The sequence below is a fragment of the Danio rerio genome, chromosome 15 (assembly GCF_052040795.2).
Source record: "Danio rerio strain M-AB ecotype USA chromosome 15, GRCz13ab, whole genome shotgun sequence".
NCBI lineage: Eukaryota > Metazoa > Chordata > Actinopteri > Cypriniformes > Danionidae > Danio > Danio rerio.
In genome coordinates, this window is record NC_141035.1 from 25,683,399 (window position 1) to 25,702,285 (window position 18,887).

General features: G+C 34.1%; 1 protein-coding gene across 6 annotated transcripts in view; it reads left to right on the forward strand.

Moving 5' to 3' along the window:
- The window catches only part of grik4 (glutamate receptor, ionotropic, kainate 4), a 647,123-nt gene that overhangs the window by 455,542 nt on the left and 172,694 nt on the right, over positions 1-18,887 (forward strand). For all 6 annotated transcript variants that reach the window (XM_087284137.1, XM_087284133.1, XM_087284134.1 and 3 more), the window contains 2 exons: positions 1,561-1,739; positions 9,462-9,515. In XM_087284137.1, coding sequence (XP_087140263.1) covers positions 1,561-1,739; positions 9,462-9,515 — 233 coding nt within the window. The remainder of the gene's footprint in view (positions 1-1,560; positions 1,740-9,461; positions 9,516-18,887) is intronic.

The window sequence follows — 18,887 nt, forward strand, 5'->3', positions numbered from 1 at the left end:
GTCATGGCAGAGTCAGGAAAGCGTACAGCTAAGCGTAAATACAAAGATGAGGGCAGAACATTTTTATCTGAATGGGATTTTACACTGAAACTAGTGAAATCAAAGCATCGCTCTGTTCTTACTGACACACATGTGAAAGAGTTACTACGAGTAGCCACAACTGAATACGAGCCAGACCTGAAAAAGATTGTGGGAACCAAGGAATGTCAGGTGTCTCACTGAGTCAAGTAAAATGAGGTAGGCTAATTTAAATCCATGAAAACTATTGCGTTATATAATTAGGTGTATAAGTTATTGTGACAGATATACTGTTGTTTGCACATCTGTTGTGTGGCTCTTTGCAGTGATAAAGTTTTTTTTTTGGCTCATCATGCCAAACAGGTTCGCCACCCCTGCTCTTGACAATCCTTTCTTGGTCTACAGACAATTCCTTTGTCTTCTTGTTCGGTTTGTGCTTGGACAACCCTGGGACTTTATATAGACAGGTGTATGCCTTTTCAAATCATGTCTATTTGGAATAAGGCTGTAACATAAAAATGTGAAAAAAGTGAATCGCTATGAATATCTTCTGGAGACACTGTGAGTGGATTTTATTGTCAGAAATATACTGTCTGCAGGCACATTTTCAAAAATGTATACTTTTAAGATTAAAAGTGCAAAAAAAAAGTGCATATTTAATTAATGCAATTAAACACACTTCTTTTTCAAATAAGTCGATGAAGCCAAAAGAAAAGTTACTCTGTAAACAAATCCTGGTTTCTTTAAATTTTTAAGCGAAATCAAATTACCCGTATGAGTCCATTGAACTTATATTATGTTAAACTGACTCAAAACAGCTTGTGTAACTTCTGAAATTAAGTTAGAACATGATTGACTGAGTTTAAAAAGTTATAATGACCTAAAAACCTATGCTGTCATGACTAATAGATCATATAATGTTTTACAGTGTAGCTAAACATTCAGATAACGTGTTTTGCAGTTCCCACAAGTAAAGGATCCTGTTAGCTAGCAATGCTATAGCGCAAGGTTTAATGTAGTGCACTAATTGTCAAATTGCATGCGACATGCAGCAAGCGAGAGACAGAAACTGAATGCTTATGGTTAATCAAAAATATGCTGAGTAACTCAGTGAAAAATGATGATGACAGATGTGAGCAATGGCATCAGCTGCTTTATATGTGAAGTCAGCAGCTAAAGCCTTTCATATTTAAAAGAGTCAGATCATTTCACAAGTCCTTTTTTCTCCTGGGTCTCATAATTGCCAAAGGAACCGAGATTAAACACTTGGGTGATTATGATTTTGCTAATTAAATTAGTTGCATACAGTACACAAAAAAAACATGTTTTTGTTGTTAAAGTCAATTAAAAATATTAGCAGATAATTCAGCATTATTTTCTGGGACAAACAGAAAGGCCCAACGTTCACATGTACAGGAAATTGACTCCTGTTGTTTAAAAAAAGGATGATCCCATGGAATAACAGTTGGTGTGAAAGAGAGGGAGGACATGTTTCTTGTTGTGAGAGGCCGCTGAAGTGTTTTGTGTGCCCCTTTTCAACAGGCCTATTAAACCTGGAGGTGTTACTGCGACAGTTTCTCATCTCGAAGGAAACCCTTTCCGTTCGCATGCTGGATGACAGCCAGGATCCCACCCCGCTTCTCAAGGAGATCCGTGATGACAAGACTGCTACTATAATAGTGGATGCCAACGCCACCATGTCTCATGTTATTTTGGAAAGGGTACGTGCCAGATTTATTTTTGTCTAAATGTTCCTATAAAACAACATTATATTGATTACTGAAATTATAGTAATTTAATAAAATTGTAAAAGTTAATTATTATTTGTTCCCAAATGAGGCGCAGTCGTATATACAGTTGAAGTCAGAATTATTAACAAATAAATTATTAACCCTAATGTTTTTAATATATAAAAATTAAAACAATGAGGTGGTGAGATTTTAGTTCAGATATCAGAATTTGGCACAAACAGAGATAAAATATGGCAACAGTTTTTACATATACAGTATATACGCAAATAGATAAACTGCATTAAAATATTTAAACACATTTTCCCTTTCACAATTCTGATCCAAAATAGCCCAAAATTTCAAAACTTACCAGTGTTTTATAAAAACAAATTTTTGTTAATTTGTACAGATATTTTCACATGATTCCCTAAACGTTAATATTAAAATATATTCTAAACTAACAGAAAGTGGCTAAAACCACAAATAAACAATAACATTTCAACATAAAATGAATATAATCATGTTTTATATATGAGATGAATTATATCTCAACCTATATGACATTTCTTTGAATAAAACAAATGTTCTGCATGTGTACATCTGGCTCTTAAAATTGACCACTGTTTAAAAAAACAATGTTCATACAAGTTTGTGCATGAAATTGTTTGGAAACATTATTATAATTAAATCATGATTACCCTACCTTTCATGTTAAATGTATTATAAATAAACAGAAAATGGCTAAAATCACTAAAAGAATATTTAAAAATAACATGAATAGAATGATATATTCTATATCATCTGGATTATATTTCAAGCTATATGAGATATCTTTAAATGACACAAATGTAGATGTACAGTATGTACCGCTGGATAATGAGACTCTGTAATCAGAGTCTGTTAAAAAGATGTGTAAACTGGGTTTGAGAATGACACACTTGACAATGAGCATCTGATGAAGGCAGCGTATTTGATCAGAATGACAGAAAACTTAAAGAAAGTGCCGTGACCAAAGCCCATTGGAATGTTTAACAAAATCTGAGGTAGTCATTTTTACCATTTTTTACATTTGTAATTTAATAACTTAAAATTAAACCCATATAACTAAATATAGTTTTTCTAAAAGAGTGATTTTGATAAATGTGTTTTAATTTATTATTTGTTATTATTATTATTATTATTTTTTTTGGATAAAAGATTTTGAGAAATGCTTTTGTTAAAATTACAAAACAAAATAGACTATTTCTACCTTGAATGGACATACAAGGGCAATCTGATGGAGATCAAATTGATGACATGCATTTCAGCGTTCACTACTATTTTCAACATTTCAGATTTCGCTACTTTGTTTGGCACAGCCTTTGAATATGCATGCTTGTGATGCTTAGCAACCTTCTGCTAACAAAACCAATTGTCTGATAGCAATAACATAGCTTTTCTTCAAAAATCTCTTCCCAAAAAAAAAAAAAAAAAAAAAAAAAAAACACTTTCTCCTTTTGCTGGACAAAGTGATGTGCACACTTTCAAGGCCGGCCTATTAACTTGCACTCAATTATTGGCTATATGACAGAGTGTTCGCTGGGTCTTAAAAAGTCTTAAAATATCTCAAATTTCAAGATTTCAACATTTTAATTTCTTTTAAAAAAATTCTTTAATTTCTTTAATTCTTTAATTCAGTGAAGTATTGTTTTAGGTCATAAATCATTTTAAAAAGGTCTTAATTTTGATTTGTCCAAGTAAAACCATATTCATTTAGGCCACCAAACATCCAATAACCAAACCTTATATTTTTTATATTTACGTTTTTTTTTTTTTTTATTGCAAAGAGATTTACAGCACCTGTCAGCCATTTTTGCTGCAAATTCCACAAATTAAATTTACTAGTCAAAAAACAAAAAACAATTACACGACAATACAAGGCCATTCAAAAAAAATCTTAACCCTGCATAAGTCTAAAATTTAATACTTAATGGACTTAAAAGGGTCTTAAAAAATCTTAAATCTGAAATGATGATACCTGTAGAAACCCTGATTTGTAAATATCAGGTCAACAATAACTTGCCTAATTACCCTAACTTGCCTAGTTAACCTAATAAACCAAGTTAACCCTTTAAATGTCACTTTAAGCTGTATAGAAGTGTCTTGAAAAATATCTAGTCAAATATTATTTACTGTGATCATGGCAAAGATAAAATAAATCAGTTATTAGAAATGAGTTATTACAACTATTATGTTTAGAAATGTGTTGAAAAAAAATCTTCTTTTCGTTAAACAGAAATTGGAAGACAAAAATAAACAAGGAGGCTAATAATTCAGGTGGGCTAATAATTCTGACTTCAACTATATATGTGTTGATGACAGACATTCAAAGCTTAATTTTAAAATCTCAATACAAGCGTCTAATGTAAATGTGATGTGACAAAAAATCTGTTTGGTACCCAGTCTTATATGAACAGTTTGCAAAACTATAAGAGCAAAAAAAGGCCATTATTATGTTATTATAAGCTGAAAATACTTTTCAAGACTATTTGCATGTGATAGATGGGGATGCCAATGACCATGACCTTGAGCTTTAAAATAACATTAACAATGGCTCATAAAGACAGAAGAATATAATGATGCCATTAGACATTGCAAGTAAATGTTCCATAGGTTCATTGTAGTGTTATGTTTGGGACCTATTTTTGCCCATTTGCCTTTTAAAGCTAAGAAATCTGTGTGTTATATTCATCCCAAGCCTGAACTCTGTCAGTGCTGTTCTTTATTTGTAATGCTGTTGACAGAACTATAACAAATAAATCTTTCATTTTGACACATTCACTGCAAATGAATAGAAACACACATGAATGTCACCTCAGGACTGATTAAACACACACACACGCAAACTCTGCAGTGTGTGGATGGGCCATAATTAAACGTGAATCATTATTTTCAGGAAAGAGAAATTAATGGCCCTGCAGGAGAGGCTGATTACAGGAACCAGTGAAAAGAGAGTAGGGATGATCAATGAAGAGGAAGTGGACAGAAAAAGAGACAGTTTAAGCAGTTTGAGTTTTCAATTGTTGTTTACGTATAGATTTTGCAGTGTTAAAACATTCTTGCTGCCTCAATTTTTGGTTGAAAACCAACTCTGTATGACTAAAACATTTAGTTGAAACCCGATTAATAGAAAGCATTTGCTGTGAATACTTTTTGTCATATATATTTTTTTTTCGATGTTGTGGGATATGGTATAGACAAGCTGACCCTCCTCTCCTCCTACTAATACACTTACATGATAATAAAGAACTATCTAAAATATTATGATAAACATACTATTAAAATGAAGTGAAATGTGGTGATTTACTGTAAAGGCTTTTACTTTGACCAGTGATTCTCCACATTTGTGCTTGACTTGAAAAATACAATTGATATAGTTCTAATCAGAAAGCATTAAAAAAAACTTTAAAGGCATACTTCACCCAGAAATTTGATTTCTGTCTCCATTCCTTCTCATTTACATTGCATTTGCATTTGAACATCCAAATTTGTCAAAGTATTTGTAAATATAGTCATTGTGTCTATTCAGAACACTTGGATTTGGATTAGAGTTTCTAAAACCTTGTTCCTGAAGGATCACCAGCTCTACAGGTTTTCCATGTCTCCCTAACCAAACACACTTGATTCAGATTATCAGCTCATTAGCAGAGACTAATAGACCTGTAATGGGTGTAACAGACAATGGATTCACACAAAACATGCGGTGCTTGTGGTCCTCCAGTAACGTGGTTGAGAAACACAGGATTAGACCACTTGATTTAATATATTTATAATGCATTTTTGACCATTTTTGGATCCTTTAAGATTTGGGGAAATTGACTGTAGAGACAGAAATGTCTCAATAAAAGTACATTAATTTAAAAAATGTTTTTGGAAGATAAATAAAAGCCTTATAGCCTCATACAAAAAACAAAAAAACAAAAATATCAGCTCAAGTAAATAGTGACTTTTTTGGTGAATTATCATATAAGTAAGTTAAGTATTGAATAAAATTAACATAATTTACATCACCAATGCATTTTTAGATTGCAGTGTTTATCTTGATATCTTGATAGTTAATATCTCATATGAATTGTGCTTTACTAAGTTGTTTTTAGTATTAGTAGTACAATTTAGTGCTGCGTTTATATCTGCACTGTTTTCCTTCAACCTTAAATCAATACTTTCTTTGTAAATTTTTGGGCTAAGTAGAATAATCAGTCCCATAATTCCAGTCCAATCAAATCAAGGATAGAAAAATTAGCATCAGACAAACCAATCTTAAGACATGGATGTTTTTTAAATGCAACAAACATGTACAATATAGACGCATTAAAACTGTTCAAGAAGATGCAAATACATTACATGCAATGTTCATACTTCATGAAAAGGTGAAGGATGCCTTCTCGATGATGACTGAAATCATGAAATGTCCTTAAACAGGAGCTAAATGCTCTACAGAATATTGTGTTTTCAAATATATGCACAAATTTCCATCAAATATTCCATCAGTGCTGCATGAGTCTGGTTTGTGGTGCCAACTGCTGGAGCCTTGTAGCTTTTTATTTAGGGATCAAGAACATATTCTCACAGGTAATTTTTCACCCTATCGATTCTACACAGATTTTACTCCGCATGTTAAATCACCAACTTCCTTTCTGCCAGCTTAGTGAAGGTACATAAATTTGTGTACCTTGTTCTCACATTAAAATAGCCTCACATTTTACATTTATCGTCCATGAATGCCAAATAAGTAAACTGACACTTAGATACAGCCATAAAAGAAACTGGCACTGATGTACAGTAGGTTTTTAATTTGCAGGTTACATGGTGGAACATTTTTCAAATATTCATTACTCTCAACTCTTGGGTACTTTTATAAGGGCTACTTTTACTCATATTTCAAGTAGTATTTACTCTACTTAGATCTATCTACACTTATTGACATCTTATTTTATTTTGACTCTACTTTTTTTTTTGTCTTGCCTCATCAGAGTTCATCTCGATTTTTTTTTTGCTCATCTCTTATATTCAGACATTTTAACGGATGCTTCTCCCTCCACACTCACTCCATTGCTCTTTAATCAAAGCGTCCGATGACCATCACAGGTTTCCCTTTGGATTTCCCTGTTGCTATGGAGACTCATGGACGAGAAGCACCGCTGTTGCGGCAATGGGTTGCACAGTTCACAGCAGCTTCCTTGTCAGTTTGTCACCCTTACTATGTTTTCCGTACCCTCTCCAACCTATTTCTCTCCCCTCTCTTTCAGTATGTCTCGCTGTCTTCGTTTCATCCACTCATATTTTTCACTTCATGTCTGTCTCTCTCTTTCTCTGGATGTATTTGGAGCGAATATGCGGCAGAGCGGTGGAAAGTTGGCTCTGGTTCAGCTTGCGAGGAGTGAGTGTAGGGCAAGCATGCAAGAGCTGTTTGCCAATGTTCACAGCACGGCTCGCACACCAGCTTGAGTTACAGGATTCAATTACATGGGCAATTGCAGAGAAAATCTTTCATTATAAAATACTTTACACAAGGACAAAATTATCATAACCTGGAAAAACTCTCCACTCCTGTGGTCCATTTTCTCTCTCTCTTTCGCTCTCTTTTGAATACCGGTCAAATGAAATGCAGATGGACATTATAAGACTCTTGGTGTGGAGTAAGAGTGCCATAATACAGATGCTGTTTGGAATAGTAAGGCAAGCAGGTGCTTAGGAGTGCTGTGTTAGCATGACTTTCTACTTGAAAATGTAGAGGAACAATGCCTGGAGTTTGGGAAGTTCAGATTTGGTACTTCCGCAACCGTCAGCAGATCTGAGGTATCTACAAATTATGCTCCACCACGTAAGTTGTAGATGTCGCGCAGGTCGGAAAGAACACAACGTTGGGACTGTACCATTAATAATGCTCCAACAAAAAGTGTGGAGGGCACATTGTAAAGTAGGGATGAGCAAAAGTGCTTATTTTTAAAGAGAAAAACTGTTCAGCGGGGGGTGCCTGAATGACTTCTCGATTAATCAGGCTTGCAGAAGCTGTGTATGCTATTGTTTGAAAGTTTGGGGTCAATATGTTTAAAAATGTTCTTTTATTTTTATTTTTTTTATTCCCGTCGGCTGCTATATTTTGCTATACATTTTTAATGACTATTGTTAAATTGGGTTAAATTGTTAATTGAGTGAAAAGGACGAAAAAGTAAAGTCTCATACTCATGCCCATACTCTGAATTTGAGCATTTAACCCATCTAAGTACACACACACACAGCAGGGAACTACCCGGAGCAGTTAGCAGCCAGTTGGGGGTTCGATGTTTTGTTAAATGTACTCACCTCAGCCCTGGTATTGCGAACTTCAGATCACAAGTCCAACTATCTAATCCACACTCTTAGAAATAAAGGTCGCGAGCAGTCACTGGGGTGGTACTTTTCAAAAGGTACACATTTGTACTTAAGGGGTACATATTGGTACCTCAAAAGCATATATTAGTACCTAAAAGAGGTACACTTTTGTAGAGGTACACTTTTGTAGTTTTTAAGGACTAATATGTATCCTTAAGGTATCAATATGGATCTTTAAGGTACACATTTGTACATTTTAAAAAGGTACACCAACTTTTGATTTGGCCCACCATCTCATCTGAGAAAAGATGGAGAATTAAGAGAGGGTGGATGGTTTAGAAACTTTAATTTCTAATATAAAGTAACCTTTTTATTGTTTGGTTGTTTTATTGCTTAGCTGTCGTAAATAAATCAGTTTTTTCTTTTTGTTGTTTTAAGTACGTATTGACACCTAATGGAAAGAGGACAATGCAGAGACATTAGTGAGCAAATGAACTTAAAATCATCCAGAGTAGATGAAAACATTTCTAAAATAAGTGTTAACAAAGGAATTACATGACAAACACAAGCACATGAAACACAACACATGGGCAATTGCATGACACAAATACACGAAAAGCAACACAATAACAACACCAGATCGTGACAAGCTTATAGAATTGATTATATTTGTTAAAGCCAATTTCCATTCCTTTCAGAATGAGATCTTTGGCTTCAAGCACATCTCTACCCACTCCCATTCTGCAGCCAATAACTAAAAAACAAATCTGTGTATGCACTGTAACTCCAGAGATTATTGATCATGGCTGCAAGGTTAATGAAAAGATCTGCAAGAGCAGTTTTGGAGAAATTATTTGTCAAACTTATAACAATCATGAAGTGACTTTACTGTTCTTTTTGTTCCAGGAAATGTGATTCTATTTCACTGCAGGTTATTTTTGATCAATACAATTTTTAATTCATTATTTAACATTTCACTCTGCCAGAAAGAAGACCAACACCCCCCACCGCTCAATCGCTTTCCGTCTTGTGCATTTATTGTACTCTAAACTGTCCCTCTTACTCAGTTCTCTTTCCATAGAAATAATTGTTGAAAGTGTTTTTATCCCTGACATTTGATTGACATATTGTATTTGCTGCCTGGTTTCCTTGGAGACGGAGGAGAATTGATAAATAGGATGGCAATGACAGAGCGGCAATCTTTTGTTAGCTTTCATCCATCTCTGAACAGGTTTTACAAAGCAGTGAACCTTGCTTTTGCCTTCTCAATGGTTGTGATGCAGATTCAGTATGTTTACCTGTTACAATTAGCCCAGCATTGTCAAAAAATATTCAATGTTCTTCTCATTTGTCTTCCAGGCCTCAGAGTTGGGGATGCTGTCAGTCTACTACACCTACATCCTGACTTCCTTGGTGAGATGCTGTCTAATGCTGGAGTTTATTAAGCATGTGCCTATACCAAAAAACAAGAAAATGTTGCTATATAGATATGATGTTGCTACATATAAATGTCACATACCTGAATCTATAGCTGAATGTAGTTGTGCTTAAGTGTTCTTCTTTGCTGCTCGAAAATGTTTAGTTGAGAGTACACTTCTATCAGTATTGGATTACGGAGATAATTTATATGCACGCTCCTCTGAATGTTTTTAAAAAAAGTTGGATATTGTTTATCAAAGTGCCTTAAGATATGTCACTCATTCAAGTGCATGCACACATCCGTGTAATTTATAAAAAGTGACAGAATGGACTTCATTACAGTTAAGGTGCTTTATTTGGTAAATTATGACAGTATATATCTTATCTGTTGGAGTACTGTTTAAATACTTACAATACCAAATCAGCAGATATACTCTTACTTAAGATTCCATTATTTCACACAGAGTTAGGTCAATCTGCATTCTCTAAGTATGCTTCATATATATGGAATGAGCTTCAAGACATACTCCTTATGAAATCTGTATCTATCACTATATTTTAAAGACTGTCAATTTAGAACAGTGCACGTTTTAACACTTGATTATGGTTTATACTATTTTTGTGTGTGTCAATGTGTTTAATTCAATTCAATTCATATTTATTTTTTTATGTAGATTGTGTCAAAGCAGCTTCACATAGAAGATTATATTAGATTGAAACAGTGTCAGTTTCGTTTTCAGAGTTTAAGTTTAGTTCAGTTCAGTGTGGTTTAATATTTACTGCTGAGAGTCCAAACACTGAAGAGCAAATCCGTCGATGCGCAGCTCTACATGTCCTGAACCCTGTAAGTCAGTGGCGACAGCGGCGAGTTGTTGTGACATGGTTTTTTTTTTTGGTAACTCTGTCCTACATGCTACTACAGTATATGTTGCTTGTCTTGACCAGGACTCCTTGGTAGATAAGATATTGCATCTCCGTGGGACATTCCTGGTAAAATAAATAAATAGAGCCACACTGTAAGGTTGCAAGAATAAAAACTCGTTGTTGGCAAAAGTCCAGAGTGCTCATCATAAATAAGTACACCCCATGTATTGAAAATGAATATTTTTATCAATTTTTGAGTGAAATAATATATTTTGGTGCATTTAAACAAAACATATTTGTTACTTTTTTTAATACTCATTATACTTACCAAACATTTTAAAACCAAAAACTATTACATTCAGTTTAATGCAAAATATTACAAAATAAATTACAAATATATATATACAAACATGCAGATTTGGTTTCCTAATTTTTGGACAGTTATCAGAAGTTATTTTGTTAGATAAGCTCCAGATTTGGCTTCAGAACTGACTTAACTAATGTATATGTACACGTATAATATCGTTAAACATCCTATAGAAAATATTAGTTTAACAGAGAGATTAGTGAGGGGTGTCCTTCTTTACAGAATGCTGAACACTGTATAATGAAGAAACAACTGCTTCCTTCTTTTTAAGAATGTTACGGATTTCTTTTGAGCTCAGGTTTTTAATGTAAATTTCATTTATGGAATAAAGTCAGATTTGCTATTTTAAGTTCTGTAAAAGTAACATTGTTTAGAAATTTTACTTTACAAGAATCTGCATCAAGTACATTTTACTTTCTCCTTATTTGTACATTTTCCTTACACAATGAAGCACTGAAATAATTTCATTTCCAGGCCTTACATCTGAATAGACAGCACCATCACCCTTGCTAGATTGCTAGTTACTTGTACATAAAACAAACTATACATCTTGTTCAACTTGTGTAAGAACACACATCAGGGCCAGGGACATTTTCAGAAAGAGAAAAACAAACCCAAACAATAAAGTTAACATTTTTTAAGTCTGAGAAGTAGTGGCTAAAATGATGACGCCTCCATGTTAAAATAACACTTGTACTGATCCTGACCCCCACCAGCCTCCGTTGATTTAAGTATCCTATAAACAGTATCTTTGATGCTTCCATTTCAATCTTTCTGTTTCATGCTGAAGTGTGCTAGAAATAACAAACCAGGATGGATTTTTCAAAACTTTTTCATCTGATACGGCTTTAAGTTCAGAGCGCTTTAAGAGCAGCCACTCAGTGTGGAACAAAGCGACACACTTCAGCACACTCCAACCTAATTTAAAGAAGCCACTTCATTTCACCACGCTGCTTTCCTTCACTTATTTAGTCTCTCTTGCCTCCATCGTACACCAACGCCACACCATCCTTACATCCATACACTGGTGTTTCATTACGCCATTATCACAGTGTGAAAAAAAACCTGTCAGAAACGCACTACATCCATCAGAAAGCCAGTAATCAGTAAATGACTCAGAGAGAGCTCTTCAGCTTCAGGTCTGGCCATGCTCTGGGGAGTAATGAAGCACTTTATGGTGCAGGTGGAATTGCTGAAAAGCTTTGGTATGGTGAGATTGACTCCTTTGGGTATAGCTGCCATGTTGCAAAATGTCTTTTGTAGCAGAATGATCAGCGGTTACCAAAATGAAGCGCTTGTAGAAAAATGACTGAAGTCATGCTTCATAAAGAGCATGTTGTGCAAATTTTCTAATTATTTTACACCTTTATTTCAAGATTTTGAAAAAGTCATTGTTAAATCCCCCTTGAAATAAACCCAAAAGTTGTAAAGTGAGTCACAACATGAACTTTAAATTAAAACTAAGAAAGTTATTCAAAAATTCAAACTTTGCTGAAGTTATAGTGCTTCATAAAGTGCATTAGTTATAATTTATGGTCATTTTCTATTTATTTTCCCTTTAATATTTTGAAAGTCTTTGTTAAATCCCCCTTGAAACAAACCCACCAGCTGTAAAGTGAGTCATGGCATAACAAACTTTTAGTTGAAGTAAAAATAATATATATATATATTTTAAAATTAAATACAAGGACAAAGGTATAAGTTTAGAAAAAGTTTAAGTTTATGAAAGGTTTATTAAACAGTTTCATTGAGGGAAAGTACCATAATACTATGAAACATTGCAAATCACAGGCAAATTTAAAATGATGAAATACTGTGTACAACTATTCATTTAAAGTAATGTTTTAATTTACAGAAACAGCAAGAGTTTATTTTATGTCTATACACTGTACAATTGTTTAAAAAAATGCATTAGTTTACTTCACTCATATATGCAGGTAAGTGAAAGTTAAGTGAACTCAAACTCATCATCGGATGTACACTGTAAAAAGTGATTAGTTAACAACTTTAAAACAAGAGTATACATGTGTTGCCTTATAATTATTAAGTAAGCAAACTGTGATTAATTGTAAAAGTTAAGTTGTAACAGTGACAGTGGACGCTGATAACAGGTGTGCGGATCCAAATGCAGGTTTATTGAGATAGAGATGGTCAGGCAAGCAATGATCAACACAGGAGCAAACAGATGTGTAAGGGCAATCCAGAGTAGTAGTCAAAATAACAGGCAGCAGACAACTTAAAACAAACAAACAAGGCAAGGGTTAAAAACACGGCAAAGCAATACAAAGGCAACGCATTTTAATGTACTAAACAGATACAGTAACAAGACTCAGCAATGAAGTGTGTATGTGCGCTGTATTAAAAGTCCATGTAATCAGTTTGTAAAGATCCACCAGCTGTGTCAGCCTGTGTGTATCAGTCTAGATCAGGAACCGGTAGTGTGTGTGTGGTGCATGACAAGTAAAAACATACTTTCCATAAAATGGTGGATTTGTAGTCCGTATGCGATCCGTGTAAATACCAGCGATCTGCAAGGGCTGGATCGTCCTTGTTCCAACAAATATTTTGCTCCTATTTTACTTGGAGAATAAACATTAACATACTGTAAGTATTATTTTGTGTTTCGGCATGAAAATTATATTAAAATGCGTTAATGTTTGATTGTCCTTTGGGGTTATGGGGTTTATGCTTTAGCTTTGTTGTAAAGATTTGAGTCTGGGGTTAGATTGAGGATTAAAAATGAGATTAAAAATGTATAGATGCATTAGCAGATATCATAATTTGCTAGAGTTTGGAGGTTAGAGGTTTTTACAATTGTTTAGGGCAATCTGAACTTTTACAAAGTTTAAGTCTACAAAGTATTTTGCCAAAGAATGTTTGTACAACATAATAAATAACTTTGGTTTTCACTGTTAATTCTGCTAGTATAAACTTTTTGTTTTTTTTTTAAAAAGGGAAGTAATATGAACAGAAGGCTTCAAATACCATCGATTAACAACCTTGAAGCTCACAGTGGGTCTGTCTTTAAAAGTTATTGTAAGAAAATCAATTTCCCTGTGGAAATTGGTCAAAACACCAAATGAATGGTGTTTTGACTTCTACGTTGTTGTCCTTTGTGTGACAGCAGCAGGAATGGTGGTATGTTTTTACCTTAAGGCAAACAGTTTTAAATGGACCAATGTAAAAAAATAAATAAAGACTGTGAGATTTGAGTTAAAGGAGTTTTATGTTACTGCAGATTCAACATATCTCTACCTTACCAAAAAAGTCTTGTAAAGAAAAACTTTCAGACTGATGGCAGAAGGTCTAGACTCTATTGATGCTTTCATTGGCTGTCCAATTAGGCAAGTGGCAGTCTGACTACATGCAAGCAGCCAATCACAGTTTGTTTTGATCAGTGTTACGTTTAGGGACATGGAAATGTCAATGTCCTATAATAACTCACCAGCACTTACATTAAAGGACTCTCTCAGTAATTGATTCTCAGCTGGCTTATGTAAAATAACACCACGTTTGACAATGCATTAAGGTGATTCTATTAAGCATGATGGCTTCCCACATAAACAATACTTGTAATTTAAAGTAAACACTATAGTGCTTTGAACTACACTAAAGTACCTGAATTAATCTGTCATGATAATTATATTTTTGATGTGATCAAGAAAAGTAATATGAACAAGTTACCCAGTACTGTATGGTGCTAACTTTTTACAGCAATAGTGTACTGTATATATACACCGTTTACTGTGGTAAAACATATGTATATTATAGTGTATAGTTCTAGGTTTATCTGTTAAATATACACTGTATATTTACTATATTTAACTATATTTACTATATATAACTACCCTGTAAAAACAAATTTATTTTTCAGCAGCTGGGGTGCCAGTAAAAAAGGTAAAACAACAGCAGTTAAATTACAAAAATTTACCGTAAAGTAAAAGATGATAAATTGCACCAATTTACCAAAAAATTTAATTTTAGGAAATTTCTGTACTTTAACATCCTTTATTTTATGGTAAATGTTTGTAATTTGATGGCCGTTATTTTACTTTTTTTTAACAGCACCCCAGCGGCCAAAAAAACAAAAATCCTTAAAATAACGGATTTGTTTTAACAGGGTAGTTGTATAATGTAAATATAGTTAAATATAGTAAATATACAGTGTTCCCAGAGATGGGTTGCGGCTGTAAGGGCATACGCTGCGTAAAAACCTGCTGAATAAGTTGGCGATTCATTCCGCTGTGGCGACCCCGGATTAATAAAGGGACTAAGCCGACAAGAAAACGAATTAAATATACAGTAATTTTTTTAATTGTATATTTATATTTAATACTGAAGCATTTATTAACAAAGAGCTGTAAATACTATAATATACACAATAATACATTTTATAAAACACCATAGTATAAAACACTTTAAAACAATATAGATTTTATGATAACACTTTACTTGAAGAGGTTGTTTACATGACATGACATGTAATGCATATGAAGGTGGTTTTATGCATGCTTATAACTAGGCCCACACGGAAACTGTGCGTGCAGAAATCCGCAGATTTGCTTTGTTTACCAAATAAATGGATCCAATTGGATTTGCATTGTAAACATTAAATGCAAGTTAAAAAGATGTTATTTTTTATTTGATATATTAATTTTTTAGTTATGATACTCCTGAAATCATTCCGCATAAATCCCTAGATGTTTACAAAATTCTCTGCAGCAATAGCAATAAATGTCTGCAGTTTCTGTCTGGGCCTAGTTATAACATACAATTGTGATCAATAACAGCTTAATTTTTGTTTTTCTTGACCTCAACTACAGTGGTACAAATTAAATTTGTCATTAAATATCATTGAAAATGAATGACGCTGTTAAAAAATATATTTGACACAAAATTTAAAGACATTCAGCTTCTTCCACTGAAAAAAAAAAGAATAAAAATATTCATGACACAATTACAATGGCTTCATGACAATCATGTTTATGGCGGATTTATGACAAGTGATGTTTTCTTGTTAATGTCAAGTTGTCATAACTAAGACATCTCAAACTATGTCATCTTTGCATTTAAAATGACATAACAGAGCAATTGTCATAAGCATGCATGAAATCTCCTTCATATTCATTTAATGTGTCAAGTCTTGATTATAAATGCTTCATGGCAGTCTTAAAATGACCTCCTTCAAGTAAAGTGTCACTGCATTGACTATAAACGATTATGGTATATTTTTTCATGTGGGTTTCTTTCATGAAGGGCTTAGCCAACACAATGGCTTTGTTCCCCCTGTGGACCTTTAAAGAAAACAACATGTCCTTGGAATTCCTGTAGATTTCAGTCAGATAATAGCTTCAAAACTCCTGAAATGTTTCCAGTTTTGTGTGCATCAGACTTTCAGCCAGCAGTCAGTGGGCGTAAGATCTGAGAGCTGAGACTACCTGGAAAGTAGCTGGCTGGAGGCCTCACCATCATGGCCGCCAAACTCACTTGCCTCCATTTTAAAACATACCCAGGATAAAAGCAGATGGATGGATGGATGGATAGATGGCCTCTTTAGATGTAGACGAGACCCAAGGCACTTTGAGAGATGGAATCGGTTTGCTGATAAGCGAGGCCAATTTATGACTGTGCTGGGGGCGGGGCATTTTTCAAAGGCAATTTCTGATCTGGCTGCGAACTGAGGCCAAAACATCACACCCACACGCGGCTTTACATCTCTGTCATCTCACCTGAATCCATCTGTCATGGGAATAATTCAAGTCCCCGTGGGATCTCCGCTCAGATATATTGTTTCTGTGCATTACAGCAGCGCTTCTCTCGCGGCAAATGTAAATCAGGACTTCACGGTGTCCAGACAAGCTGTGAATCATGCTCACCTGCTGCTTGTGAATCATTTGGAGAAATCAATCATTAGTTGTGACAGTACACATACAAACCTTTGGCCAAAGTGCTCTTTTCTAGCGCAGTTATTTATTCATGTCCTTCCAAACCTTGGTTTACTTTTTTCCCCCTATTTTCTGCAAAATATCTTCTGTGTGAATCTGACTATATTTTTAGAAAGTGTTTTTTATTCAGTGGAAGTCACTGAGCTTCACATTTGAAATGTTAAAACATGTTGAAATGTTTGAAAACCAAATGTTGTTTGGTTCACACTGTCCTTCAATATATCTTCTGAAATTCTAGGAAGAAAGAAGGTCATCTGGGCTTTGGAAGGATATTCGAGTGTGTAAATGAAGATAGAATTTAAATGGCGATAAATATTAAGGAACACACTTGGAGCCCATTTTGGCAACTCGGGCAGCTTTTTTAAAAATAATTATTAGGCATACAAGTACAGATTCTTTCTAATTAGGAAAGATTAAGGCCATGGTCTTTAGTCTCTCATGCAGAAAGTTGCCAGTTTGATTCCTGCTCAGAGCATGTTGGGTGGTGTACATACCTATCAAAATATGGATGTGAAAAAAAGGGATCCTCCTCCCTTGGTATGGAGTGTGTCTGACAGTCACTCACTGCTACATGGAATGACTGTATTGAGGATTGCATTGGAGGGGCAATAGTGCCTGTAATGGAAAGGAAGGGAATCCTGCCATTTTTATTTTGGAGTGTTTTCATGCCTAAACAATTTGAAAGCACAGAACATATGGGTTGTGTATAGAGAGGATCGGCTATGTAATGTTTATTGCCACCCTTCATAGAAAGATAAAAAAAACAGGAGAAATATGGGAAAATACCTTTATGGAATGATAGCTGCATAGAACTGTAAAATATGGGAGAATCCTGGGAAAACCGGGAGGTTTGACAGGGATGATTTATAGCATATAAACTTCATAAATCAGCAATAAAAGCAGTCGACAGTGCTTAATCTTTACCTCCTGAGACCCAATGATTTTTTTTGTGTGTGTGTGTTTGTTTTTTCTGTGATTTCCTACATCATTTAGGTTAATAAAAAATTTTACAATTTAGAGTTTTTACATTTTCTTTTTTTTTTTTTTATATATATTTTACTGCATGTCCACTGTAGTGGACCACAGGACCATTTTAGTTTGAAATTACTCAGACAACAAAACTGCAGGATATGGCTATATAGGGGAAAAAAGGGGGGAAAAAGAAGTGATGTTAGTCCAAAACAAACTCAACAAAAAAAGCGATTTAAAACTGATTGTCATTTTCTAATTGTCTTTAATTCTTTAATTGTCTGATTGTCAGACTTTTAGTCAGAGTCTCCCTCAAATATCTTATAAAGAATCCTCTCTGCTTCAGTTCTGCCTCCTACAGCATGCAGTTATTAATTACATTAAGATGGTCCTGGTGGACACCAGGACCATCCTAATGTAATTTATAACTTCATAAATTTGTAATTAATAATTATAGTTGACATAAAAAAAAAGATGATATTTTGAAACAAACAATTTAACAGCTTTGAAAGCTAAATGTATTGTAATTGTTAATAAACAAATATATGTTTAATAATAATAATAATAAAAACATTTAAAAAGCAAAATTTTACATGCCTCTCTCCTTCCGATAAAATGTGCTTGCTTGTATGTCGGCCATTTTGGATGCAGTGTAAGAGGTGGTTCCTAGCATGCCAGCCAATCAAATGACCTATCACTAGAAAGCCCAGGATGTCATTTGAACAATACAACAGGACTTGACAGAGTAGCTCAAAAAATTCAAAGAAAATGAATGAAATCACAATGTCCACTACAGAAGACACAAGTCAATGGGCGGGATCTCAGAAGGTTTTTAAGCCACAATCATGCAAAATAAAATGAAATAAAATAAAATAATTTAATCTGACAACAATAATATCATCCAGTATTTTTTAAACATATTCTGTAAAATACAAATGTATTTTTTTTTTCCATTTGTTAAAGCAGAAATGGAGGTGAAACAGATCCGCAGGAAATTTAAAAAGGACACTTAAAAACAAAACAAAAGGAAGGAAAGAAAAGTCTCATGTCAGAGCATTTTAGCGAAGTAGATAACGTGGATGAATCAAGTGCTGGGTATGTAATATGCATTGGCTGTGAAGTGCTGTATGTATATGAAAGCCAGAAGACTTGTACCTTAAATGGACCCTTTTCACAAGCCTTTTATGACGCATTTAACAGTGATCAGCATATTAAGTCCTT